Here is a 27,795-nt window from a genome sequence, read left to right as displayed (position 1 = left end):
TAACAATTTTTTTTATTTTATTTTATTTTTTTTGCTTTCTTACTTATAATTCTTTTCTTTGTCAGTCTGTTTTATTATTATGTTCTAAATCTTCTAATGCATCATTGTTATTTCATATTTTTCTCTACCTTTTTACATCATATTTCCATTGTAAAAAACATTTTATATTTTTCCTTAAATATCATTCATGATTCAGTCCAATTTTTATAAAATGTTCTCATAGTAATGCAATCTTTCCATAACTGTATTAATAATCGCTTTCCTTCTTTATTCCATGGTTCCTCATTTATTCCTTTGCCTATTTTTATGCATTCCTTATTTTCTTTTATCTCTAGCCATATTGCAAGATGATCAGAAATCCTATTTCAACTACCTCCCCTTCTCCTATAACTAAACCTACTGATACAATATAATAATATATATCAGTTGTATACATATCCCTTTTGTAGGTCCATTAATTTTTGTCCCAGAGTTTTAACTTACCACATCTTACAACTTCTGACATTTTTCTTATATCATTTCCTTTATTTTTACACATGCATCTAAAATCACAATTAAAGTACCTTGTTATTATAATATTTATATATAGCACTCCATGGTCTTAAATCTGATGAAATAAGCTTACCTTTTCTTTACAATTTGTATAAGCATATAGTGTTATAATTCTATATACTTCTTTCCATTTTAAATCTACAATGGTAAATTCTCCCTTTTTTTGCTAATGTTACATCTAATATATTTACTGTATTTCTTCAGAATATGGTTATTCTAGAACATCTCTCTTTTCCCAAATTCCAGATTATCTTTCCTCCCAATAGTTTCTCTGTTTGCAATCTTTTTTCTTTCTTAAAAATCTTGTTTCTTGTAATATAATTACATCTACATCACATGTATTACACCACTCCAAAATTCCTATTTTTCTAATAATTATATTCTTAATATTCACATTTACAGAAAGTACTCACATTTTTATTTTTCCTTTTCCTTAGATTCATGATTTCATAAGTTAATAGCTTATTACCAGCCAGCTTTCTTAACAGGCCATTTTAAGCCTAACCAGTTTCCTCCCAAAGGTGAAAATCATACACCTTAACCATTATACCAAGCCCCAGTCTTTAGTTGTATATATACTTTTTCATCCATGTCCTTTCTTTTTTTTTTTGTACTTACCCCTTTAATTTTTCTTTTTTTATCTTTTACCCTTTTACAAATAGAATTCTTTTTCCTTTTACTACCTCACAATTTGTCTTCTTCATCTTCATCACTTCTTCAATGTCATCTTTTTTATTATTGTTTTTCTCATTTCATTTTTCCATTTATTCCTAGTACTTGTAGCATTTCTTCTCTTTCTTTTTCCTTACTCTTGTTTTCATTTTTGCAATCCATCCATAAATGTCCAATATTATAATGTCCCATTTCCACACAAATATAACATTTTCTTCTGTTACAGTTACTTATCAAATGTCCTTCTTTTCTACACACACACACACACACACACACACACACAAACACAAACACAAACACACACACACACACACACACACACACACACGTTTTGGGCTGTCCCCAGTATTTTACACCACCACTATTCCCCTCCACATTTATCACAATTGGTATATGTATACTTTTTTTCTTTCTTTTTTTAGCACAGTATCACAATCCCAGTCGGCACCAGTCCATAAACCCCTTTTGTCATAAACTTATGCAATGCCCAGTACCTCTTTACATAAAGCTTTCCAATGTCCTTTAAAAGTCTCTCTTTCAACCCCTGTTCGAAATTGTACATGAATCTTTTTTTTTGTTTCCCTGTTAAATGCTTTTATCACATAAAGATTCCATGGGTTAAAGTCTTTCTTTTTTCATAATCTTCCAGAAAATGATCCACTGAAAAAATATGCCACAAATTATCTCTTTGTTAATAAGAATAAATGCTCTTACCTCATGTGCTTTTATACCCAGAGAAGCTATTAAATTAACCCACACTTCATACCTGTCCATTTCTTTGTCTTCTTACTTTGAATCCTTACCACATATGTCTGCTTTTTTATTTCCTTCTGCCTTCTTTTCTGCTACTCCACTTTTGCCTTTTTTTTACTTTGTCTACATGTTTTCTTTTCCATCTCACCATTATTCTTGAGGATTGTCTCTGCATCCATCTTTTGTATTTTCTCCATTATATGTGCCCAGGAGACATCTCCTTCATTTTCTGGCTCACTCTGCACCACCACCATTTCTTTCAGTAAATCATCCAGCAACCCTCCTGACTGGAGGGTTGTAACTGTATATCCATCATTTGCTGACTCATTTGAAACAATTCCTCAGAATCCTGCACACATTCTCTGGCCTCAATATTTGCTTTTTTGTTCATTTCTTTCATTACTCCATCATCTCTTTCTTTCTGTCTCCATGGGCCTCCCTGTTTCTCTGGGCTACCTCTGCACCCAGAATAGAAACAGGAAGTGCTCCCCTAAAATGAGTCCCATGCACAACAGTGAAGAGTAGGGGAAGTTCCTCAAAGCTCTGGCTACATTTCCCTAATAGTAAAAATACCACATTGGGTCTCCCTTGAAAAGAAGCTATTTTCCAAGTGAGACTAACCTGATCAACAACTGATAGCTAGATAGATAGATAAAGACAAACGTGAATGAAAAAACAGGCAATGTGCACCTGTTGTGCAGGCGTTCAGCTACAGAGTGATGGATCTGATCATAAATACTACACAATGCAACATAGAGCAGGTAGTGACCACGTGCAGGCTGTTAGTGATTCAAATACACCATTTGCACAGCCGTGCAATGTTCAAAACTCCAGAAAATGTAGTGCATATGTATAAGTGTAAATTTACACATAAACGGGAACTCCCATGCACATGCAAACAATGGAATAGGCAGATGTAGGAGAAGAACATGGCAGAGTGATTCAGAGAAATGTTTACAGTGGATCACCAGTGCTGATCAGGATTGTATGTCATGAATTACACCATGTAGAGCAGGAACCATGTTAGGCTTAGTAGCAGCAGTAGGTTAATAGCATATGATGGGAGCTGCTATCGGAGCATTGTTGAAATTGTTTGTGCATAGTGGCTACCTGCACCAATGAGAATGGTTACAGGAGTGATTTATGTAACATCACTTGACAGAGAATCATACAGTATATTCTTCAAACTTGACAGGGATGCAGTATGGGACCTTGCCAAATTGTATTGCCCATGCGTGGACATGAGGGGATGCGTGGTATTTGTACTCCTATGAATGCAAAGGTATTTGTAGTGTTACCTTCCTAGATCCAGGGACCTTCAAGAGACCTGTGGCTGAAACATTACTTATTTTACAGGCCTGTGTCTCACAAATACTTAACAAATTTCTTGACATCATGCTGCAACATTAGGAGGAACATATCTGGTTCCCAAGGACAACCGAGGAGAGAAACCAACACTAGGTGGGCCTTTTATGATATCGAATGCTTACCTGAGGTCGTGTGAACCATATATTGCACTCATGATGCTAATTAGGCTCCATCTGATCCACAGGAACATAAGTAGGAAGGCCTACCACTCTCTGAACTGCCAAGTGTCTGCAATACCTAGGACCTTATCTACAGTGTGTCTGTGTACCATCTGACCAGTTCACATGATTAACACATGTGACACACATCTGACTTACAAAAAAGATTCCAGCAAGGGGACTTCCCACAGGATCACCTAGGTGGTAAGTGCACACACTTCATATACACAGTTCCATACAAGATCACGCTGATGTACTCTCTGCTCACCCCCTGAAAACTTATATATATTTACCCACTCATGATGCCATAGTTTTTGATGTAAGTAGGGCAGGTGTCAGGGTTGCCAGAGGGGTATGGATGCTGACAGAGAGAGCAAAACAATAATCAATACAGTAAATGGGCAAAATGCCTGCATTCATAATGTGTGGATAATCTGTAAGCCACTCCAAATTGCAAAGTGCTGCAAAATAAGAACATAACATCTTCCTTTAATGTAGAGTTGTGTTTGCCCTGGGAAACAGTAAATGATATGATGAACACGACAGAAAAAAGCTAAAGCCACTACTATCCCCTTGCCCCCCACACACACACACACACACACACACACACACACACTGTTTCAAGCTTTATAAATGAGTGGTTGTTTATGCATTAACATAAATCTAAGTATGAGTCTGTTGAAGTTATGAAACTGAATGTAGCGATTGTCAGTTTGCTGACCGCAGTTCACTGAATGCTAAGCGTGCCAATAAAATCTGTTTGCAAACAATGTTTTTGTTTTTTTGGGGGGTTTTTGTTTGTAATAAAACCTGAACTATGGCACAAAGTCTGCCTAACAAGATAATGACTTTAGCAAAGTTTTTTTTTTTTACAGAGGGGAAGCCATCCTGTACCCCACTGTACTCCTTTATAGTGAAATATACAAACGTGTAGTCTGCAGAATCTTGAAGAACAAAAATATCTTCCTTTTCTGAGGTTGTGTAAGATCAGAGTTGTTAAAATATTTAAGTATTGAAGGGATGCAGAATGGCTTGCTCCCCACACCCCAATAAATGACTTTATTAAGGTGTTTTTAACACTCTGGCAAGGGAAACCATTACAGTTTCTTTCTCAGCTTCAGAAAACTTGCAATCTACTTATGTCAAAGAATCACATTTTGAATGAACTGTGGTCTGCAAGCTGACATTTAGCAGAGACAGTTTTATCACTTCAGGCAGACCTCCATAATTTGAGTACTATCCACTGAGACAATTAATAACTAGTTACAGCTATAGCTGAATTGCCACTTGAGACTAAACTCAAGCATGGTAGGTGACAGCCTCATGGAGCTCGAATCATTGTGTGAGAAAAGATATCTATAGCAGGGCTTCCCACCACACCATTTACATACTAAAATAAGGCTTTAACATCAGCACCATTAGAAGAGCATAGACATTAAAATAACATGATCCGTCAGCTGTGTTTGGTTTCTGCCTGAACTCTGGCTTCTTATGAAACACAATCTACTGCACCAAAACACAATTCTGAACACATTATACATCCCAAATGCACCTCAAGCATCTCACATCATACAGTGTCATTACTGTATCATGCTAGACAAAAGAACATTTCAAGCATTATTCCAGCTTGAATAAATACATTGTTAAAATCACTCAAAGTTTAATAAGGTTTTCAGGTGCCATTCATTTTATTTTTGAGAAATGAATGTTCCATGGGCATCACTAATTAAAATGTAAATTCAAGGCTAATACTAGCATCCAAAAATTTTAATATGGCAAGCCAGATACAGTAATATTTTCTGGCCAAAAATGATTTTGTGGAATTTATGTTTTCTATAACATGTCCTTGTTCAGATGTCTGACCAGTTTATATAAGAAGGGTGGGCAGCTATGCATGGACCTTAAACAAATAGCATGCTTGTTCCACAGTATGACATCATGCTTATTATGAGGGACCAGATGTATTCTGCAGAAACATTTTAATGAACAGAGGTGGGGTCTGGCCCTCTTCTATCTGGGATACGCTGTACAATTGAGTTATTCCCTTGTGATCAGCCTTCTGAGTCGTCCATTTTTTCCTTCATCCTTTTAAACTTCTGCATAATCAACCCACAGTTTGCCTTAAATTTACTTTAGCTTCATCTGTATCAGCAAATGTTCAACAGATTATAATAGATATCAAAGGTGAGACATCATTATACAGGCTGGTAGTAGCTCACCTGGGGAGGAAACTCAGATTTTGAACCATTTTAGTGTCTATTAAAATGGATTGCCATGACACATTTTTTCTGGAGTCACAGTCTTTGCTAGATTATATTTGGTGATTACTTATGACTTCTCAGTACTGTTGTATTGTTTTTGTACTGTTTAAGAAACCCAAATTGTTGTCACCATTTTATTTATTATTTTATTTATTTTATTTTACATTTGTTAACCGGGATGGTCCGACTGGATACATGTCCTTTTTCAGCGGAGGCCCGGGGAGAAAAGCTCCAGCAGAGTTACATTGATAATTAGGTACAGTAAATGAGCTGAAAGAACTTAACAAAAACATAGGCTATTTACATACAAGTACAAGACTGCCATTACTATTTCTGAGATTACTACAAATGTAACATTAATAACATATTAGCAAGGATGGTAGGCAGTATAATGACATAGAGTTAGACATGATACATATTTCTTTATCCAGGATACAAAGTACTTATCATCTTAGCTAGTTGTTTATGTTTTAGTTAATGGCACAGAGCTAGTCTGGGTTTGAGCAAGGACATAGCCAGTATGACTTGAAGTGGAGTTTTAGACTATTTTTAATTGACTTAGAGAAGTTGCAAGCGTGATGTTATTTGGGAGAGAGTTCCATATTTTACCAGTGGTGTTGGCAAATAGCGCGTCACCACCTAGGTTGAGAGATTTAGTTGTTTGGACAAGGAGTCTGTTTGCTGAGTGAAGGCAGCTTAGATTGGAGTAGGGAGTCATTAAGTTTTTTAGTGCTGGGGTATTCTCAGGTTGTTTAAGGATTTTGAAGGCTTCTATGAGTTGGGACTGGTGAAGAAGGTGTGGGAATTCTATCCATCCAAGCTTTTCAGGTTAGTACAGTGGTGTGTTCTGTAGGGTAGGCCTGTAACTAACCTGGCAATGTGATTATAGCAGGATGAGAGCTTGGCCAGATCAGATTTGTTAAGGTGAGTGAGGACAGGAGAGGCATATAGTAGGGTAGAGAGAAGGTGTGAGCGGGCTGTGGCTGCCCTGGCATTCGGGTAAGGAAGGCTTTAATTCTATATAGGGTCCCAAGTTTCTTGTTGACTGACTTAATGGCTTGGTTGATATGTATATCAAATCTGAGTTTATTGTCAATGTTTACTCCTAATAGCTTTGTATAGGTGTCTGGGGAGATGATGGTCCCATTATTGGATTTTATAGTGAAGTTTTCAGTCGGAGATCTATTGGTTGGGTAGAAGAGAAGTAACTTGGTTTTGTTTGGATTTAAGATCAGGAGATGGTTGGCAAGCCAGTTTTCGACTTTGGTGAAGCTATGTTGGGTGGTAGTTAGTAGATTTGCAAGAGAGGCATTGGAACATATTATAGTCGAGTCATCTGTATATTGAATGCAGGTGGCTTCAGGGATGACTGTTTGGATGTCGTTTATGAAGACTGAAAAGAGGAGAGGTCCTAATATGGAACCTTGAGGAACTCCTATGGTATTTGGTAGTAGGCAGGAGAGCTTGTTTTGCCACATTACTGCTTGTTGTCTCCCAGTGAGGTAAGCTTGAAACCAGTCAAGGGCTGGAGTATCTAGATACAGGTTTTTAAAGTATATAGAAGTAACTGATGGTTTACCATATCGAAGGCTTTCGATAGGTCCAGGAAGAGAGCGGAGGATATTTTTTTTATTCTGGTTAAGATTAATGTTTTCAGTAAAGAGAGGAGGGCAGTGGTTGTACTATGATGGGGTCTGAATCCATGTTGAGAGTCTGTGAGTAGTTTATTTTGGGTTAGATAGAGCATTAGTTGGTTGTGCATGCACTTTTCCATAATTTTGGCAAGTGGTGATAGTATGGCTATAGGTCTATAGTTGGAGAGTTCTGTGGATGAACCTCCTTTGTGGAGTGGAATAACATAGGATATTTTCCAAATTGAGGGGATTGAGGCCTCGGTTATGGTTCTGTTAATTAGGATTGAGATAGGGTAGGCTACGACATCTGCAGCAATTTGCAGGTATTCAGCCGGCAGAAGATTGGCTGAAAGGGTGGTTGGCTTCAGTTTTTTCAAAAGGGATCTGATAAAGGATGTGGACACTGGCTAGAAGTTAAAAGAGAGTGGTGAGTCGGGTATAGTGTTTATAGAAGTATGGGGAGGAGAAAGTTGGTTAGCTAATGACTGGATGGTTTCTGTGAAGAAAGTATTGAATGAATTGGCTATATCTTCTTGGCTCTTGTCAGATAATGTTCCTGGGGTCGGAGTACTGGATTTGCCTGGTTGGAGAAGTTTATTTATGCCTGCCCAGTACTTTTGAGGGTTATTCTGATGTTTATGTTGCAGATTGTAGAAGTAATTTTTCTTATCTAGTATGATGGCTTTTTTAGTCTCATTTCTAAGTTGTTGGAATTTGATACGATCTAGGGGTAGGTTGGTAGTGCGCCATTTATCCCACGCTTTGTCTCTAGTTGTTATTTTGGTTTTGGTGTCTGTTGTTAGCCAGGGTGCTAGTTGAGTTTTAATTCTTATTGAGCGTTTAGGGGCATGCGAGTCAAGTATAGTAAGGAATGAATTGTTAAATGATGACACTGCCTCATCAAGGGAAGAAACTTTAGTTTTGTCCAGTTACATGATTTGAGTTCAAGTTGAAATTTAGTTGGGTCAAAGTTTTTCTTGGATCTGATAGACCTATAAATAGGTAAGCTTGTACAATTAATTTTGTCTTTCATGATGTATGTGAGCAGGTGATCACTTAGATCATTAGGGAGAGTTCCAGACATATAGTTCTGGGGATGACTGTTGGTGAGTATCCAGTCTAGTATACTCTCTTTTTGGTTATTGTTACCTGTGCGTGTGGTAGATGATATTATCTGAGAGAATCCATGTAGGTTAACAGGGATGGGGTTGGACTGTGCTGTGCATTGGTTCCAGTCAATATTAACATCGCCCAGGACAATGGTTTCTTGAGGGTAGTTGTTGGATATCCAATGTAGAATGACCTCTAGTGTTTCTACATTGTTCCCAGGGGGAATATAGGTGACAATTAGGTTAATGCCCTTATGATTATTTAGTAGAATTTTTAGAGCTAGTATTTCAGCGTTAGAGACCTGGGGTGGTTGTATAGGGTTAGTTATGATGTTAAGTGTGCTATTATATAAGACGGCTATTCCACCTCCTCTTTTCTTTACTCTGTCTGCCCTAAGTATATTGTAACCAGGAGGCAGGATCTCATTGTCTTTGGTTGATGGCCAGAGCCATGTTTCAGATAGACACATTATGTTGGGGAGGTATGTGGCTAGTACAGCATGCAGGCTATGTACCTTATTGTTTAGGCTTCTAATGTTTAAGTGGCATATTAGGAGGGAGTTGACCAGTCGGTGGGAGAGTGGTGGGCTGGTAGGATTTTGAGTTAAGGTTGGGCCTGGATTAGGATGGATGTCCCCATCTTTGGTTATGTTTTTTCTTAGATACGCTAGTAGTCTAATAACTTTGAATAGTAGTTTTAGTTCATATTTGGAGTTTAGTGTTGATTGGAGTGGTTTTTTTAGAAGCAAGTGGTTGGAATTTATCATTTTTGGGGTAGTGTAGTAGTGGGCAAGTTCATGATCAGTGGAGGTAGGGGTTCTTGGTTTGGCATTTTGGATAAGAGAAACCTACGAATGTGAGATTTTCATAGCTAGTAAGAAAGTATGGCAGAATTAAGAGTGGTAAGATAAGAGGAAGGAGCTTATAATTATTTATAGACATGTTATATGTCATCAATGGGTGGGGTCAATGTGCTTCAGAGGAATAGTAGTGGTTAAACAGTAAAGTGGTGGGGGGAGGATATTGGAGAGGAAGTTGTGTAGGTTGGAGAGGAAGTAGGGGTGTGGCCTAGTGGCTATAAATGTAGACACAGTGGGGGCCGGTGGGATAAGGGGGCAGGGAGGGGAGCGCAGCGAGCTGGGGCTAACCCAGTCCCAGTGTTTGGTCCTATGAGTGGGGTAAATAGTCTGATAGTGTAAGTAAGCAGATTGGAGTACAGGCTTGATATTCAACATAAACATATACAGTTGTAAAATGTCTAATACAATTCAACATAAATAGGCATTTACAGTTGTAAAACACTTACTGGAGAGACACTGAGCCTTCATGGGGCCTGTAGCAGAGTGGATTGTAGTTTTACAAATGGTGCCTGCCACAGGTAATATTTATTAACTCTGGGATTGTCTTAAGGTAATAAACAGGGAAGGGAGGGAGAACAAGGGTGTGAGCAGGCAGTTCTTTGTACTGCTGCTAATGAGCCAAAGCAAGACAAGTATGTGTTAAGAACAATCACAATTGACCAAGGACTGCTCTGAAACTGTAAGTCTTGTCTTAATTTCTCAGGTGGAAAACCAGGATAACCTTGTATCAGTAGGCTACTGTGGTATAGTTTAAATAAACAAACACACAGTATTGATCAGTTATTGATACTATTTGCTAACAGAAGGGAATAAGAGAAAGTGGAAGATGTGTGTGTGTGTGTGGTGGTGGTGGGGGGGGGGGCTGCTTACAGCCAAAGCACAGTGCTCTCCAGGGGAAAATGAAGATTGGCTCAAACAGTTAGACACATACTCAAAGTTAACTTTAGCTGTTTGCAGACAGATCAGACCCGGACTGCACTTTTCTTATAGGAATGTTAAAGGTGGTACCGGAGATGGTGGTGGTACCATGATTTCTAAAGCAGGTACCTTTTAAGTCCTGATCCTTAATAAGGTAATATTTTGTTTTTATTACAAATCCCAGAGAATGAATTCAGCAAAAACATATTTTCTCCCTTGAGTTGCTAAAAGAACTACACTTAATGTGATTTCTCTTGCTCTGAACACTCATGATCAGAGTGCTTATTTTTATATTTTCCCACTTGTTGAATGTTGGCCCCTCCAGCTGCCATGCTATCATGCCTTCTCCCTCATGCTGCTGAACGTCTGAATAGTGGGGTGAGTACAGACTGCTGGAGAAATCATTTATGCATAACAGAGATTTTCTTCTTTAATCTCCACCTTCTGTCCCCAAGGTGATGTGATACATGCAATGCTGGAAATAGTTTTGCAGTGCTGACACACAACACACACACACTTCCGTGCTTTACTAAAATTCTAGCAGTAGGGTTGTATGCTGCTTGGCAAACTCAGGTGTACTGCCTAGTCTATTACTGTTTCCTTTTACACCTGTTTTTTGTTTTCTACAGTAGTGGGGTGTAGTGCTTCCATCAACAAGCATGGTAATCTAACTCACTCCTGCCCTTCTTTTTATTTGTACAGTGATTTGGTGTAGTAGATTTGGAGCGATTTGATTATTGGTGATTTTGCTGAAGGTGTGCCTGAAGCTGATGTGGTGTTGGATTTACACTGAGACCTAGTCTTCATGGATCTAGGAGGGTTTGGCAAGGATTTTTGTTTTACATCTGTAGAGCAAGACATTTTAGAGTGGCTTGGTGAAAAGCTATTCTTTGATAAAAAGAACACAAAAGATTTACATAGGAATGAAATACTTTTACGTTCTTATTATCATTGAATAGCTCAGTAACAAATTACATTCCCGTCTACTTTCTATAAACATTGCTTTATTTTCCATTTATTCTCAGATGTAAAAATTATACATTATGTTGGAGGTACACATAATATTCATAACTAAGCACAATGTTGTGACAACTGTCACCGTCCCTACATGAATGTACATTTATTCTGTTCCATCAATGTCAAAAGTAATTCATGACAGGTATATATTGATACAGCCATTTTAATGAATTGCTAGCCAAACTTCATAAACTTACTTACAAATGGCAAAAAAGTATAAAATTATTGCTATTACATTTATGCCTGATATCTAGAAGCTTTATGTAAATTTGACGTACCAGAGCTATATAAGAAACTTACTTTACATATTATGGACATGAGTTGTGTCAGTCTGACAAATATACCAATGCAGATTTGTGTACTTTGTTGAACTGTAAGTTGCACAGGAAAATCTACATCCATATGTGCAACAGGTCTATATCAGTTAATCGAAGACTGACTTCAGCGAGCCTGACTTCATTGACCCCAAACCACTGAACTTCACTTCTGCAAACGTTCACATTGATGTTCATACCAGGGAAAGAAAGCACTTGGCCAACACCACAACGGAACACACACCACAGTATGTCAAACCCACCCAAGTGGGGGGCTGTACCCCACACACACACACACACACACACACACACACACACACCCTAACTATACATACCAACTCAAAGATTTCACTACAGTGGGAAAAAGGGCAAAGTTGTGATGTTGGCCAACTGCTTCCTTTTCCTACTTAAATCTTTTACAGAAGTGAAGTTTGGTGGTTTGGGTCAAAGAAGTCAGGTACGCTGAAGTGAACCTTCGACGAACTGATACAGACCCGTGTACAACTGTCGCACAAATTATATTATCTCATTTATCTCAGGGGTACATGACACTAAGACACTATATGGAGGATGTGGAAAACTAGGTACACACACAGACACAGACACAACACACACACATACACACCATGACCACCGCTAGAAAAAAAACTTTTTTACAGTTTGTGCAGATGTCATGTCAGACTTATTATTTTATATAAAATGCATTTTTGAAAGTGCCTCTTTTACTGCTATCCTAGATCCCATTGCTATGATGGTTAAAACAGTGGCAGTTTCAGCAAATGGAGCCCACTAAGGTGTAACTGTACTTGCAAAGTCAAGGAATGTTTATAAGAAGCCAATATGTAATATTACTGCAGCACTGGGGTGTACCAGTTGATGCATCAACAACACAAAAAAAGAAGTCTTAGCCTTCAGTGTCTCGTTGGTAGTAATCAGTGAAGTATGCGCACCATTGCAGGTCTTGCCACTAAAAACTGAAGAAACGGATTTATTTTATCTTGTTGTTCAATGGTATACTAATGTCTCACTGGCATTCCAAGTAGTCACAATTATTTTTTTTTTATTTTATTTTATTTTAATCCAAAATGGCCTGGAAGCTGACACACTGATATGATTTTGTTTTTTGGTCTGCTATTGTTTTTTCTATAATGTACTCTTGAGTACTGAGAAGATCTTACACCATTGTCTTATGCCAGGTCTTTATTTGCTTCTAGTTAGAATAAATTCAGCATTTTGGTAATAAATGAACAGAACATTGACACTTTTGATCAGTAACACTCTTTGCTTTGTGTTCTTTGTCATCATTTAAATACACGGCAATACAGTTTCTTTTTCTTTTGTAAAATAATGCTTAAATTGGATTAAGAAAATCAAAATCATCTTCAAAGCAGTTTCTTACTTTCAGTGGTAATCAGATTTCTTCACTTTGAGACTACAGTATTAAATAGCTGCAAAATCCCAAAGGGTCAGCAGATTTGTCACCCCGGAGAAGAGAAAAAATATAGCTGTTAATGACAGTAAGCAGTAAAAAAGATGTGAATCCTTAAGAGTCTGACCAACTTCATGACCCCTATTGGTGTAAAATAAAAAAGTGCTACAGATACCTTGTTACGTGGGTATTCCTTGGAAAGAAACTTTCAGATGTGCTAGGCAAAATGATGTAAGAGCAAGGGAGACAAATTCCTAAACAAAATATCACTAGATTTCATTCATCTCCAAAAAAGGGCTCATTGAGAAAATTAACTAGGATAGAAATGCTACAGAGGGATATGTTTTTAATATGTGGACGTATGGGGATCACTCTGTTGGGAGGAAACTGACTTAAGGTAAAGGGAATAATGTGCTTAGGACCCAGATGTTCTTCAAGTATATTATATATTAACTCACGGTTGCGAATCTTATAGGAAACTCTAAAGAGCTTCCAAGTCACTTTTGGAAAGCTCCCATTTATAGGTAGTTGTAAGTTATAAAGTGATGCATATGTTTGCAGAACTTCATTCTTTAATTAACAATGCTGACACCTCAGATGTTCTACATCTAGGGGTTTTACAACCCCCTTGTCTGTGGTGATACAAAGCCTTTTGCCTCTGGGAATCTAAATAATCATGCATAATCTCAAATGCATACCAGCTGTTGGTAAAGATCTTTACCCATTTTCTCTTGCTTCCAAAAGAACCACATTTAAGTGTACAAAATTGTTTTCACTTAATATTTCCGTCCTCCAGACTTGATCAGTGTCACCTAGCATTGGTCACTCTGTGTGAGACTGTCCTGCCACTTGGTATTCTAAGATCTTACAACAAACAGCTGCATTTAGGATTTTTGAGAAGTTCTTTTGTATACCCATGGACATCTCCTTCATGGGCCAAGTCCATCTTCAAGTATTATGTTTCCACTTACTCTTTAGCTATCAGAAACTACTTTCCCCCCACTAATAACAAAATAAGCAACTCCAAAATACGGAATGAAACTCCATTTAAATAACGGAAAATAAAATGACTAAGTGCTTTTGCCAAAAGTACATATGGTTTCATCAGAGTCAAAATGGAGCAACTTTAAGACAACCATTTAAATACTGTTGCCTATTAATCTCATCCAATCAAAAACAAGAGACTGACTGCCTTACTGACACGGGATGGAGCTATTCGTGAAGGACATGCTACCTTAACTGATACACAAGCGGAACTTTTTACTCTGTATATCCCGTTGTTGGACGAGGTGAATACCGCCAACACAGCCACTAACCAGAACCCTTCTCAAGGATATGACATCACAAATTGGCTCCGTACACCACAACTTACATTCTTAGACTCGAATAAGGAGAGAAATGATATGCCAACCCTGAAAAAACACTTAGACAATTTTGACAGGATTTGCAAGAAATTCAGGGCCCTCCAATTCGACAGTGCCTTTTTAGCCAAATCAGTAGCTTTGAAACAAATGCCCAAAGGCCTTAGGTTGTGGAAACAACTGATGGGCATTGAATCAAGATCTACAGCTTTTTGTGAATTAACTGATTCATTCGATAAAGTTGGCTTCGACATGATGGAAATTATCATTCAAAATAATCAAAGTAAGTTGGCCTCGCTTCAGAATGAAATTATGACATTAAATCAAAGTATTGTTATTGATTTGTTGTTTTTTAAATACAATAATAATTATCAGAGACTATTAAAGAATTTAGATGATTTTGTTAAAAATAATAGTCTTTTGAAGCAGAAAAAATTGTTTAGGGAACCAGACTGATTATAAAAATAACAAATCTTATCCTATTGGGGGTCAGAGTTTGAAGGAAACCACCGAAAGACTTGAATAAGTTAATGGAAGGGTTGTGGTTTATTGGGACCCCCCCCCCCAGTGCTAGTGTTTTCAATTCAGACAGTACACATGACATTGATGACCATTTTTTAGATTAGAATCCTCAGGTGAGGAGGTAAGAAAGGTTGAGGGACAAAGCAAATGGCGGCCCCAGTAATTATCAGTACAACAGGTGTTACAACAGAAGATGCCGAGGGGGGAGGAGGAGATAACAACTATGCCTAACTGTGACTCTTCTTTGAATATTTCTTCCTCTTTTTTTAATGCTATGCCTTGCATGTTTTACACTGAGGAAAGTGACAACGATGATGGTCAAGACATTGAAATGACTTGTGGAATTGTCAAAAAGCATGGATTTAATATTTACAATTCTAATGATTTGGTCATCAATGATGTACACCATGAATTAAGTAAGGCGTTCACCTTTGTTCCTAGTTTTAGGTTGGACATTGTTGATATCCTAACTAGCCTTAAGCTATATACAATTACATTTAAAATTGTTTTTTGAATGTTAATCAAGGGTTAATAGAAACAGCACACTGGTACTGCAAAGGAGGAGTTTGTGTGTTCCCCCTAACCATGTGGAAATTATGTTGTTTGAAAAAATATGTGAGAAAGGGTTTAGAGAACTCTTTAAGGAAAATACCAAAATGAATGACAACCTTTAATTTGAGGAGTGAGCCCTTTTGGTTGATTTAGTGAAAAACAAGGAGATTAGAATAATGAAACCAGATGGGGGGATCATAATAATGGCTCACATAGATTGTGTTGAAAATGTATGAAAATGTAAACGACTCCACCTGTAGTAAGGTTTCAAAAATTAAATTAACAGGGTCATGTGGTATGATTGACCTTTACTTGTTAGATGCCCTGTACCAGGGAGTCTTAGATCATTGTGATTTTAAATATCTTAGTGTGGAGCACCCAATTACACTGGTAATTATCGAGATCCCAAAGGTGCACAAAAATCTAAGGAACCCACCATTTCAACCTATAGTGGCATACAGCTGAACACCTGGCAGCATTTGTGGACAAATTGGCTAGTCCAGTCATCGGGGGTGTTGACCACATTCTTAAAGACTCCTGGCACTGCCTTGAACGTCTTAGTAAGGTGGGATCTAGTGAAGGTTATTCCTTCCTTACAACAGATATTGTAAATCTATATTCAGTGATTCCCCCATGAAGAGTGTTTGATGCTTTTCCATGAAAATCTTCTTAAAAGCCAAAGAGTGGATGGATCCAAAATTAAAACATTAGTTGAATTAATGGAAATTATCCTCAAGAACAACTTTGTTAGTTTTGAAGGAGTTATTTCATCAGGTGCAGGGGTAGCTATGTGGGCAAAGTGTGCCCCATGTTTGCCAACCTTGTCCTTCTACAATGGGAGGATACTTTTATTTTTTTCCTAGATATTTATGGAAAAAAAATAAGCTTTATAATTGATTTTTGGATGACATACTCATTTTATGGAGGGCTAATGAAGAAGAAGCAAAGGTGTTTGTTGATTATTTAAACAGCACCACCTCCTTTCTTAAATTCACAAGTTGTTGGCATCCTAAAGAAATTGATTTCCTTGACATTCATCTGAGCAAGACTGAGGGCTACAAAGCAACATACATAGGAAGGAAACATACTCAAATTCTTTGTTGCACTTTAAAAGTTGCCACCCCCTCCACCAAAGGAAAAGCATCATTAAAGGGCAGATGGTGATGTTGTCCTTGTCTTATCAGTGATAACATCTTTAAGGACGAGTGATATACCCTCATATATGATGTTCTTAGATAGAGGATACCCCTTGAAAGTACTACTTAAGATCAGGCATGAAATTATGGGTAAAAGAGAAATTTCCTTTCAACCCATTTTGAAGTCAGGTGGTGGGGCTATACAAGGGAAAGATGAGGTTAATACCCATGATGTGTTTATTCTGAGATACAACTATGTAGCCCCACTTTTTGTGTCTGTGGTTAATAAAACATGAAATGTTTTTATAGAAGAGCATACAAAAGAGAAACTGGGGAGAATGTTAAGAACATTTTGGAGGGTCAAAATAAGACATGTCACAAGTCCTTGATGTTTAAATGTGGAGCCTGCAAATATTGTACGTATAGCAAAAATGGACTTTGTTTGTTTAGCAAACTATGGGTATGCCCTGTCTTGCCGTGGAATATGCAAATGTAACACTACACTTATAGTGGTGACATGCATAAGCTGCCAGGGATTTTATCTGGGCAAAACTATACTCGGGCTCCGAGACAGGATAGGTGAATACTTGCGGGCAATTAAAAATAGAAATGCACCCAATGCTTTATATGTACATAACACCAAATGCCCTAATTTTAAAAGGTTCATCTTTTTTGTTATTGATCATGTTTTTCCTAATGAGAGAGGGGGTGACGATAGATTGAAAGTTGAGAACAAAAAATATATGTGGCAATTAAGATTGAATGCCACGAGCCCTCTGGGCCTGAATGGCAATATATCTTTGGTTCCATTATTGAAACAAAGAGCTAGTAATGTATAAATTAGTCTGTTTTTTTTTTAATTTTGTTCAAAATTTAATTGTATTTATTATTTAATTTTATAGTAATGGATTTATTTAATATGTATTTTTGCACTTGGAAATTTTGCTGGATTAAGTGATTTTATATTGTAAAACAATTGTTAATATGCCATACAAGGCACTGGTAGGTTAACTATTGTGTATTTTGATTTTGATTTTTTGATTGGATGAGATTAATAGGCAACAGTATTTAAATGGTTGTTTTAAAGCTGCTCCGTTTTGACTCTGATGAAGCCATAAGTACTTTTGGCGAAAGCGCTTAGTCGTTTTTATTTTCCGTTATTAAAGTGGAGTTTCATTCCGTATTTGGAGTTTCTTAGTTTGTTATTAGTGTTTATCCTCTTTGAATTACCTTTGTTGGATCATTACTTTTCCCCCACTGAAACAACTTTACTAGACAGGTGCACTGAGCCATACTACCCAGGTTGCACAACTTTCAGACTAGCTGGAATTCCTTTTTTTACTGAATCCTGCATAGATGGGTAATAATGCATGATGGGTCCTGAGGGTTTTTTATTTTTTCTAATCCTTTGGAACTGCAGAAATGTAAATTATGTCTTTAGCATGTAAATGTTGATGAAAAATATAGACTAACTCAGAATTTCCAGGGCTGGAACATTTAGCAGAGCCTCTTTAATTAATCATGTTGGCTTTTGGACTTCTCATAAGGTTCTATATCTCAATCCTCATCATTTTCTCATAAGGTTTCAGGTCTCCCATTCTTAACCACTGAATGGGTTCAGTTAGCTTGGCAAACTGCAGAATTAAATTTTTGCAGTTATTTAATATTCATGCTACATTTAATATTCATACTACCTTTCTTACCCCTTGCATGCTAACTACCTGTGCATATCTCAGACAGCTGACATTGGGTCAGCAGACATTTCTTGGGGTAATAGAACTTAACAGGTCCTTGTTGAACCTCATGAAGGATGATCCTCAGGCCTTCACTAAGAGAGGCAAATCCACCATGATGTCAGGCCTTCACTAAGCGAGGCACATCCACTTTTATTGTTTGTTTCCTTCCACAAAGACTAGCTGATTTTCTAAATTATCATGTAAAGGGTGAACTCCATTACTCCAGAAATCTTGTGGTCTGAAGAAAGCTCTTTATAAACTGTAGCTGGCCTGGCCACGACTGAGTAAGTCCTTGGAATGCTTATATTTAAGTGGATATAGTCAACTGCCCTACTTGAGCTGTACTACTGAGGTAACCCTCCCAAATAATTCCCTGCTATGGCAGTGATTTTTCTTGTTTCTTATTAACACCACTAGCTGAACTGGATGCTACTTGTTCCAAAAGCCCAAGTCTCCCTTCTCGAGTTTTACAGCAATCTGACATTTTTATTTTCCTATAGTTTTACTTATCCTCAGCCCATACATCTCAGCACTAGTTGCATCTAATTCTTATATCCCCGTCTGCCATACAGATTCTCTGTAACAGCACTGCCAGTACCATAAGAGCCAGTCTATGAAAAAAATTATGCATTCGGTGCTTCCTGCCATCTACAGCCTACCAACGTGTGCGTGTGTGTGTATCACTACTGCTGTCTCCTTCCTCTAGGATATCTGTTTCTAAGATAGTCCACTGGTTATTGGGACAAGCACATAATTATGATGGTAAAATATTCCTTCAACTTTTTTAACACCTGTAGCTCCCTGTGATATTTGATTACAGATTCTGTCCAACACCCACTATTGCTAAGTTTTTTCTAATAGTCAGATTGATATTGCTGCCCAGTCTCTATCTTTCTTCAACATCTGAAGGAAATTGAGATCACTTGAATATATTGTCTGTATGTTTCCTAATTTTATTTGGTATATTCTGCCAGTGTTTCTCCCAGCTTTCCTTCTCTTCACAAGTCCCCAGATTTTCTTGGTTTGACACAATTTGTCCATCCTTGATTGCCTGCCAAATTCCTTCTTTAGCTGGTCTGTCCTTTTCAACACAGTCAGTATCATACACCTCATCTAATCTAGCATAGTTCTCCCATATGTAAAGTATGGGTCACCATAAAATCATCCAGCTTCTCCCAAAACTCAGTGTTCCCAGTCCCAGGTTAAAGATGAGAGATCGCACACCACAAAATGCAGTTACACAGATGCCGGTCTCCAGACTTGAAGCTATAGAGTCTGCCTTAAATCTGCTATAGGACAGCTCAGACATTCCCTGACGTGTCAGCACTAACCAAGCAGAATTGTTTCACATGTCACTGCAGCATATCATATTTATCTAAAAGGTATTGGATGATTTGAAAATTTACTCCTCCATCTTTGTTCTCCCTTCACTGAATTTGCGTCACGATTTTAAACTTTATGACTAACTTCCTTTGGAGCTCCTGCACTTGTCTGACAACCCCTTTCTTCTCCCTAGAGTGTTATTACCCATCAAGATACTCATTTCTTTCCAGCTTCATGGAGCAAAAGGACAATGCCCTCTCTGTGATTCAAGTGTTCTATGGTTGATTTGCAGCATGGGTGTCTGCCTTACCTGGTGTAAGGAATGAAATGACCCTGCCTGCTCACCTTTCCCATGAAAGGATGTGGATGACATACATGTTCATAGGTACGTACTAGGCTAGCTGCCCTTGTGGGCCATTTTAATCTTAGCCAATTTTACCTTGTGTTTGTACCATCATACCAACACCAACCACTCTGTTTGTTCCTCTCAGAATTGTGGACTTGGTATGGCTGACTGGCTGGATCAGAAGGCATGCCTGCCTGCAGTCAGTAACATTACTGTAGGCCACACCTCATTACCCACCCAGTCAAAGATGTGACATCTACATGCAGGGGTTATACAAGGTTGTAATTTAAGCAGAGAAGCTACTTCTGTTCACAGCAGTGGCAGCCCCCATGCCTCGCTCATCATTGTATCCCATGTAAAGCTTTGTTGTCTGCAATAAGGGAGTTCCTGGTGACTGCAGCACACAGGAGTTAAATACCCAGATTAACCACAGAAGATCACCTGGGATAAAGGCGACGGATTACTTTGGCAGGGTAGCTTAGGGGAGGCAGTAATGAGTCAGTGCATAACTGAGTATGGAATACTCCTCTAAACAGAACCTAATCTTTGGAAGGACTTTCCCACTTATGCCAAAACCTCGGTTTGCATTTTGGGGACTAATATGGTGTCCCCTGAACTTCTTTCCATGCCATATACGACAACTGACTCACAGGAATGCAGTACCCTCTCGACTGTCTTTGAGCAGATGCTATGGGCAGCATTTTTGTGTTTCCACCTTGAGGTTAGATGTGCTGCAAAAAATGGAATCGTTTTAAGTAATAGGTTACCACCCCCACCCACTCCCAGCTTTCTATTCATAACAACAAATAGAGCACTGAGCAGCAGTCAATCCTTTAGGAAAAAAATATCTTTTATAGGTTCATAGTTTAGTACTAAGCTAACTGCCCTTGCGAGCCATTTAAGGCTAGCCAATTATCCCTTGTGAGACTAAAACCCTGCATCTTGTGTTGATAAGGCAAACACCTTAGCCATTAAGCCACCCTCTCAACCCTCACTTACTGTACTCACTTTCCTGCCTCTAGTGAGAGAAATCATCCTAGAGCACAATAGAACTATCCTGTAATTTGTCACAGCTCATATGGAGATTTTAGATCTCCTTTGATGTATTTGAGTATTTCATCTAACATACTACACCTGCAGCAGATTCAGAGATCCAAAAGCAAGGTTACTAGTAAACAAACTGTCACGGAATATAGCGTGCACACAGAATCACATTTACAATAGTATGGCAAAGTGTATGGTTGTAATTAATATCTATTGAAAACAATGTTTATAGATATGGTAGAACAGTACTTTTGGTCAAGAAATTGATGGAAACATGTTTCAAGAAACATCTCTTGAGATATCATCTTAAACCACTATGATTCTGACATTTTATTCAACTGATTCTGTATTTCCTGGCCACCTGTAGAACAGACTATGGATAAGGGTTGCTAGGGCAGCTTATAGGGTTGACCATCAAAAGTCATCTACAGTGCTCTCAGAGAGAAGTTCCTAATGGTACCTGTGAAGAAGTGTCTTGATTTTGTCTTGGATCTTTGATATTTCAAAGTACAAAAACTAAATATCCACCCCTCTGTATCCAGTAAACTGCCCATACACCCTTCAATGCCAGCAAAAGTACCATTTAAACAATGCCATGATCGCTAGAAAATGTAAACTTATCTGTATAGACCATGCCTTGTTTGTAATGGGGTCTAAAACCTGGGAGTGTCTATCACCATCTCTGAGAATTACAAGTCATTACAAACAATCCAGATCTCTTCTAATTCATTTCCTTTAAGACAGATCACTTGTCAGTGTTTTACTAAGACTTCACATATATGAATACCATCTGTACATCACTCTTTCCACTTCATCTCCATATTGCAAATACTAACAGACAAAACCCGTGCATCTGTGTTTGCTTCATAGATGCCTGTTACCTTTTATTTAAATATTACTGTCTTATACAAACATGAGCACCATCTACTCAAGTCTCAATAAATGATTGCTGATTGAGCTCAAAACTTTGTGTCTTTTATCATGAAAAGTCAAGAAACAGTGGCCCCTTGTATTCTCCCAATAACAGTGCTCTGGCTCCCATACTCGTGAACCTATATAAGGGTCATCTGATGTGCAGTCAGGGCTTTATCAATCCCTCCACTTAAGGCATCAGGTAGGCTCAGTGATGTACTTCCTGCTTCTTTTTTAACAATTGTATTACTTTGTCTGGGACACAAAAGAAATTAAGAGGAAGTTTACAATAGTAAGTGATTGGTACCGGTGGTTCATGCAGTATGCCATCAGGTAATTGGATACTGTCTGAACTTTACATCAATACTTCCTATAAAATCATATCATCATGCATGTCCCACTGCACCTAGTCATAGCCTTGTTAGTAAACATTGTGAGTATAGTCCTGATAATCCTGATATTTAACAAAAATAATTTCAGTGCATTTTGTTCTTTCAGTTCTCTTCCACCAACAATTTATACTGTTAGTTTTTAGATTCCTTGTACTGATATATCTTAATACTATGCTTAAGAACTGGACAGAAACACATCACTTCTGAATAATTTTTCTTGTTCAGTTGTTTCCAGTGCACATTTTTGAAGACAAGTTCTTCATAGCTAGATTTCACTAATAAAAATTATTCTGTATCTCTGCACTGGTAATTCAGGCCAGTATTGGCAGTGTGAGTCCTGTATCCTTTCTTGCAGCCACAGAAGTTTAAATAAGCAAAACCAGATTCGGGTAGGCATAATGGGTTCATGTGCAGAATCCCAGTTATGAGAAGACTGGATAAGGGAATAGCAAATGAAACATTCCAGAAGGCATAAGCCTGAAATGCATTCTAACTCAGAGGTAATACCACTCTGGGTAAAAAAAAGTGCCTATTTCACTCTCAGTAGGAATCATTAAGTAACCGGTGTGAATGGCAAGAGAGGAGTGTTCTATAATTTTGTTGGCTGCAATTGTTTTATCGTTTATTTATCATTCTGTGGTTTCCACATTTTAATTCATCATTCTGTAAACCAGTGAAATTACCATTGGTATTTTGCAGAGAAAGTGAATAATTCATGTTCTAATATCTTCTTTATCCAAGTCAGCATCATAGTGAGGTGGAATGCATCCTAACACTAAGTGGATGTAAGTTAGGAAATTAATCCCTAATTGGGTGCCAGTTTATTGTTGGACACACCCTCAGACTGCATACACTACTAAAGGTCATTTGGAGGCTTACCAGACCACCTTAATGTGTCTTTGGGATGTGGAAGGGGAAAGCAGAGTAGTTGGCAACAACTCTCACTGGCACAGGGAGTACATGAAGACACGACATTATGGCATGTCACCTAAGAACCAAATGAAAATGTTATCTAGTAAACAGCTAACAATCATACAGCATGCCTTTTTTCCTCTTTTTCCAATTTGATGATGCTTCTTGAAAAGAGTAGATTACTTTTTCTTTCATTAATTTGTAAATAACCTCTTTATCCTAAGGATGACAAGAGATTCGGGAACAATAACATCAACCAGTAGATGTAAGGTATGACATCAATCCAGGATATGCGTACACGCACACATTTATGGGTAATTCTGAGTAATGCTTCACTTCATCAGTCAATATGCCGTTGAGATGTTTTTTTGTTTTTTGTATATTTTCTTTAATATCTACACTGAAGGATTTAATTCTTTTTCATTTAGAGTTCATAAAATTTAAATTGTAAACTGAATTTTTGTCTTTTTTTTTTGTCAGGTTTATGATCCCTATCGTTTCAGTCCAGAACATTCACATGAGAGATCTTCCCATGCATTTGTGCCATTCTCTGCTGGACCCAGGTAAAAGTTAGTAGTGACTATTCTCAGACACCATTTCACTGACATTAAAACATAATCAGGAAAGTGTGCACATAGTCATGAACAGATAGGGTACAGGTATGTGAAACTACTTTTTGAAGGTTTTGAACAATACTTTGTATATTTCTGGAAAATCCATTTAGTGTAAACTATTATTATGTTATGTATCATATTCCGTGCAATTAATGCAGAGTTTACCCATGCCTGATGAGGTTTAGCCCCTGTAGCCAAATAAAGCCAACCAGAAGAAAGCCTATATTACCTGTACACAAACATACTATACAATTACATTGTTAAAAAATATATATTTTAAAATAATGTCTCCTTTACCCTGGTGGATAGCGTCATCATACTTTGCACAGCTGAATGAGGCCTCAATAGCCAAAAGTTTCTTTAAGCACTTTTTCAATTCTGTAGCAAAGCTCATCTCCCCATTCCACTGCAGTACAGGATATACAGGCTGCACCTAAAAAACAATCTAATTTTTTTTAATCCTAACAGAGCATACCTTCCCTGTCACTGAACCTCTGATGAAAATCAAAGCAGAACCTCAGCCATAGACAATATTCCATAAGAATTTATAAAATTGGCTGCTCCCACAATTGCCTGTTCATTCACTGCACTTGTTAACAGATCTGTTGTAGAGCATATTGTACCAGTTTCTGGAAACAGTCCCCTTGTGATTCCACTAGATAAAAGTGACCCTTTCATTTACTTGAATAACTGAAGTTCAGCTGCCTTACTTCTCCACTTTCAAAATTTATAAAAAATGCATCCACCAACAACTTGTGTTGTCTCTCCCAAAACCAATAGCCTATAACAATATGATTTTCAATCATATCATGGAACCAGCACAACATTTCCTAACTTGGTTGAATATATTTGCAGCCAACTTATGAACTTCACATTAGAAAACTTGTAGGTGCAATATTCTTGGACTTAGCAGAAGGTTTCAATACTGTCTTGCATAACAAACTTATTCAGACTCTCAAGAACATAGACTTTTCACTAAGTAATGCTATGCATGTCTGAAGGTCAGATGAGAAGTCGCAAAATAGAACTCCGCTACATCATTACAATGCTATTCTTGTGCTGTTATCCCCAAAGTTCAGTGCTTGGTCAGTGTCTCTTTCCCATCTTAAAGAAAAATATGGCATTCAACATAGGTAAAGCCAAACTCATCCAATATACAGATGACACCACAACTCCCATATCTGGTTCTAGAATTCACACCTCCTGTCCCCTTTGGCCGCTTTCCTTTCATACAACTGAGACATGGCTAAGTTGTAAGGATCTGTTCCTACCTAACTGAAAGACAAAAATGAATGTTCTTCTCTGCTCAACCCATCTCTATATATATTATCTCCCTCATGTAACCCAATATATTTCACGTTAGTCAATCTTCCCCATGTTGCAGAAGCTGAATCAACTAAGTTTCTTGGCACTACTCTCAGTAATGCAGATATGTAAATAACACAATTGCAAAAATAACCTTACTTTGCATAAACTGTACAGAGCTAAATGTTTGTCGAGTCTTCACTGCTAAATCTTACTTTCTGCCTTATCCCATGTACTCCTCTCAACTCTTTAACAATTTAGCTTGACCACTTCAGATTAAACTTGAACAAGCTTTTGCATCTAAGCACAGTAGTCATTCATCTCTGTTTCTGCATGATCTCATCTGGGTTGAATATAAACACTGCCTCATTTACTCATAAACTCATCTACTACCTAATCTGTCAATCCATAACTATCAATTGGTAGGCCGCTCTACTAAAGATAAATGGGCATTTACAACCTTTTTGGCATTCCACCTCAGTAACAGATATACAACTGTGACCTCACCAGAGTACTTCATTTCCTTAAGTCACCGGAATATATTCCTTCCTAAATATCTCTCCTTCAAACTGATTGACCTATCAGTTGACTTCAGCTATAGAGTCCTTTACATTTTCTATTCTTGCTATTGATGTGTAACAAACTTTGCTCTACAGTATTAGCTTCATGAAACACATAAGTATATGTTTTAACTTCTTATGTTACAATGTCTAGAACTATATTACCATGTCAAAAGACGTATTCGCAGAACACGTCTTAATTGACAGAAATAGCGACCCTTTAAAATCTTGAATGGCTGTTTCAGTGAATCTTTTCCCAGAGGAAAAAAATCGCTCAGCTGTCATTGGGGATTTGCCCTTTTCCCCACTGTAGTGCAATCTTGGACTTGGTATATTTAGTTAGGGGGGGTGTGGGAGGCAAAGCCTCCACTATGTAGGGTTTGAAAGTTTGTATTTTTTTTGTGTATGGCCAAGTGATTTTTTTTTCCTCCCTGGGAAAAAAAATCACTGAAGCGGCCGTTCGGGATTTTAACAGGTCAATATTTCCATGTCAGTTAAGATGTGTTTGGCGAACATGTCTTTCGACATGGTAATATAGACCCACTGTGACCACCCAAGCAGGATGTACACACTCACACAATTGCATGTACCTGGTGCTACTCATCCCTCTGCATGCACTCTCATTCAGCCAAGCACACATGCACACACACCTCACCAGTACCTGTTGCTAAAATCCATTGCACTTACCTGTAACATAATTTTGCCCATTGAAAGCAATGGGTGAATGTGAGCTTTTGGCCATGTTCATCAACGCAGTCAAGCAAGGTAACTTATGCAGCCAGGTAATTCTCTGAATCACTTGGCTGTGTAAATGCCATACCTCTGCCATTTCCGAGAGGGAGAGCACATGGCTAATTGGCACAGGCCACTCCTCCAGAATGCCTCATTAGCATTTGCAATGGCTGCCTCTTCGTAGTACAGCATTGTGACAGGGTTGTCTCTGAATCAGAGATGGTTACCATGAAGTCTGCTCAAGGCTTATACTCACTGTAACATTCCTGAATCATCCTGCTTTGTGTATAATGTCTGCAGTAACTTGCTGTTTCCTTGTTGTTTATTGTTGTGGAGTTGTCTCCCATTGGGACATTCCTGAATAGCAAATGTTAATAATTATTTTTTCTATTTTTGAATATTAATAAGCTTTGTTTACAGTACATTACGGTAATGGAGAAAAAGAAAGAGAGCATGAATCACATTCTTCTTGGTTTAATATACTTTTTTAGTGTACTGGAGGGACAACCACTAATAATATATATTTTAAGATTTTATTCACTATGACAATTATTCCAGTAATTTATGCAATCCACTTGCAAAATACTTGCAACTAACGTAAAACAAGGGGACTTGTAATACATTCTAAAATTTTACTCAAGACAGGACATTATTACAGTAGATCAGTGCATTCCAGTCTCACAATTCCTTATATCTGATATAAAAGAGGAGTGTACCACTTGGCATTTCTTTTTCTAGCAGAACATGTTACAGCTTTAAAAGCTCAGATCACAATTTTCCATCTGCCATCTGCCCTGTGCTATATTTAAGGTGTACACCCTGATGGGCAGCTTACTAAATGCTCTTTGCATTGCAGTTAGCTGCAGGCCCCTGCAGACCTCTTTTCTAATATATATATATATATATATATATATATATATATATATATATATATATATGTATATATATATAGGCAGGGGATTTTTAAATTTCTTAATACAACAAAAGTCTTAGTAGACTCACTTTGAAACAACCTAACATGGCTTTTCTGTTGCTGTACCAAAAAGAGGTCAAAATATGAATCTGAGTCCAAAAACTGTGGATTTTTTGACAACCTAATTCGAATGCATGGTGAGTTCAAAAAGTTTGAGATCTCCATTCCCCCAAATATAATGATCATCCTCTGTCTTTAGTCTGTCATGTATTGAAGCAGATCTTTACACCAAGTTTCTCAGCCATTACTAAAACGTTTTGCACAAAAATCATCCTCTCCATTTATGTCCGAGGGAACTGTATAGTCAAAAACCAATGAGTAACTTACCAG

General features: G+C 37.7%; 1 protein-coding gene across 1 annotated transcript in view; it reads left to right on the top strand.

The window, feature by feature from the left end:
• Window positions 1-27,795, top strand: part of LOC122811571 (cytochrome P450 4F22) — a 363,310-nt gene that overhangs the window by 315,477 nt on the left and 20,038 nt on the right. Inside the window, exon 12 of the mRNA XM_044083496.1 lies at window positions 23,762-23,844. Within this exon, the coding sequence (XP_043939431.1) occupies window positions 23,762-23,844 (83 nt within the window). The remainder of the gene's footprint in view (window positions 1-23,761; window positions 23,845-27,795) is intronic.

This window comes from Protopterus annectens, chromosome 9.part0, assembly GCF_019279795.1.
Source record: "Protopterus annectens isolate FY-2018-M chromosome 9.part0, PAN1.0, whole genome shotgun sequence".
NCBI classification, from domain to species: domain Eukaryota; kingdom Metazoa; phylum Chordata; order Ceratodontiformes; family Protopteridae; genus Protopterus; species Protopterus annectens.
This window is presented reverse-complemented; position numbering and strand designations above follow the sequence as displayed.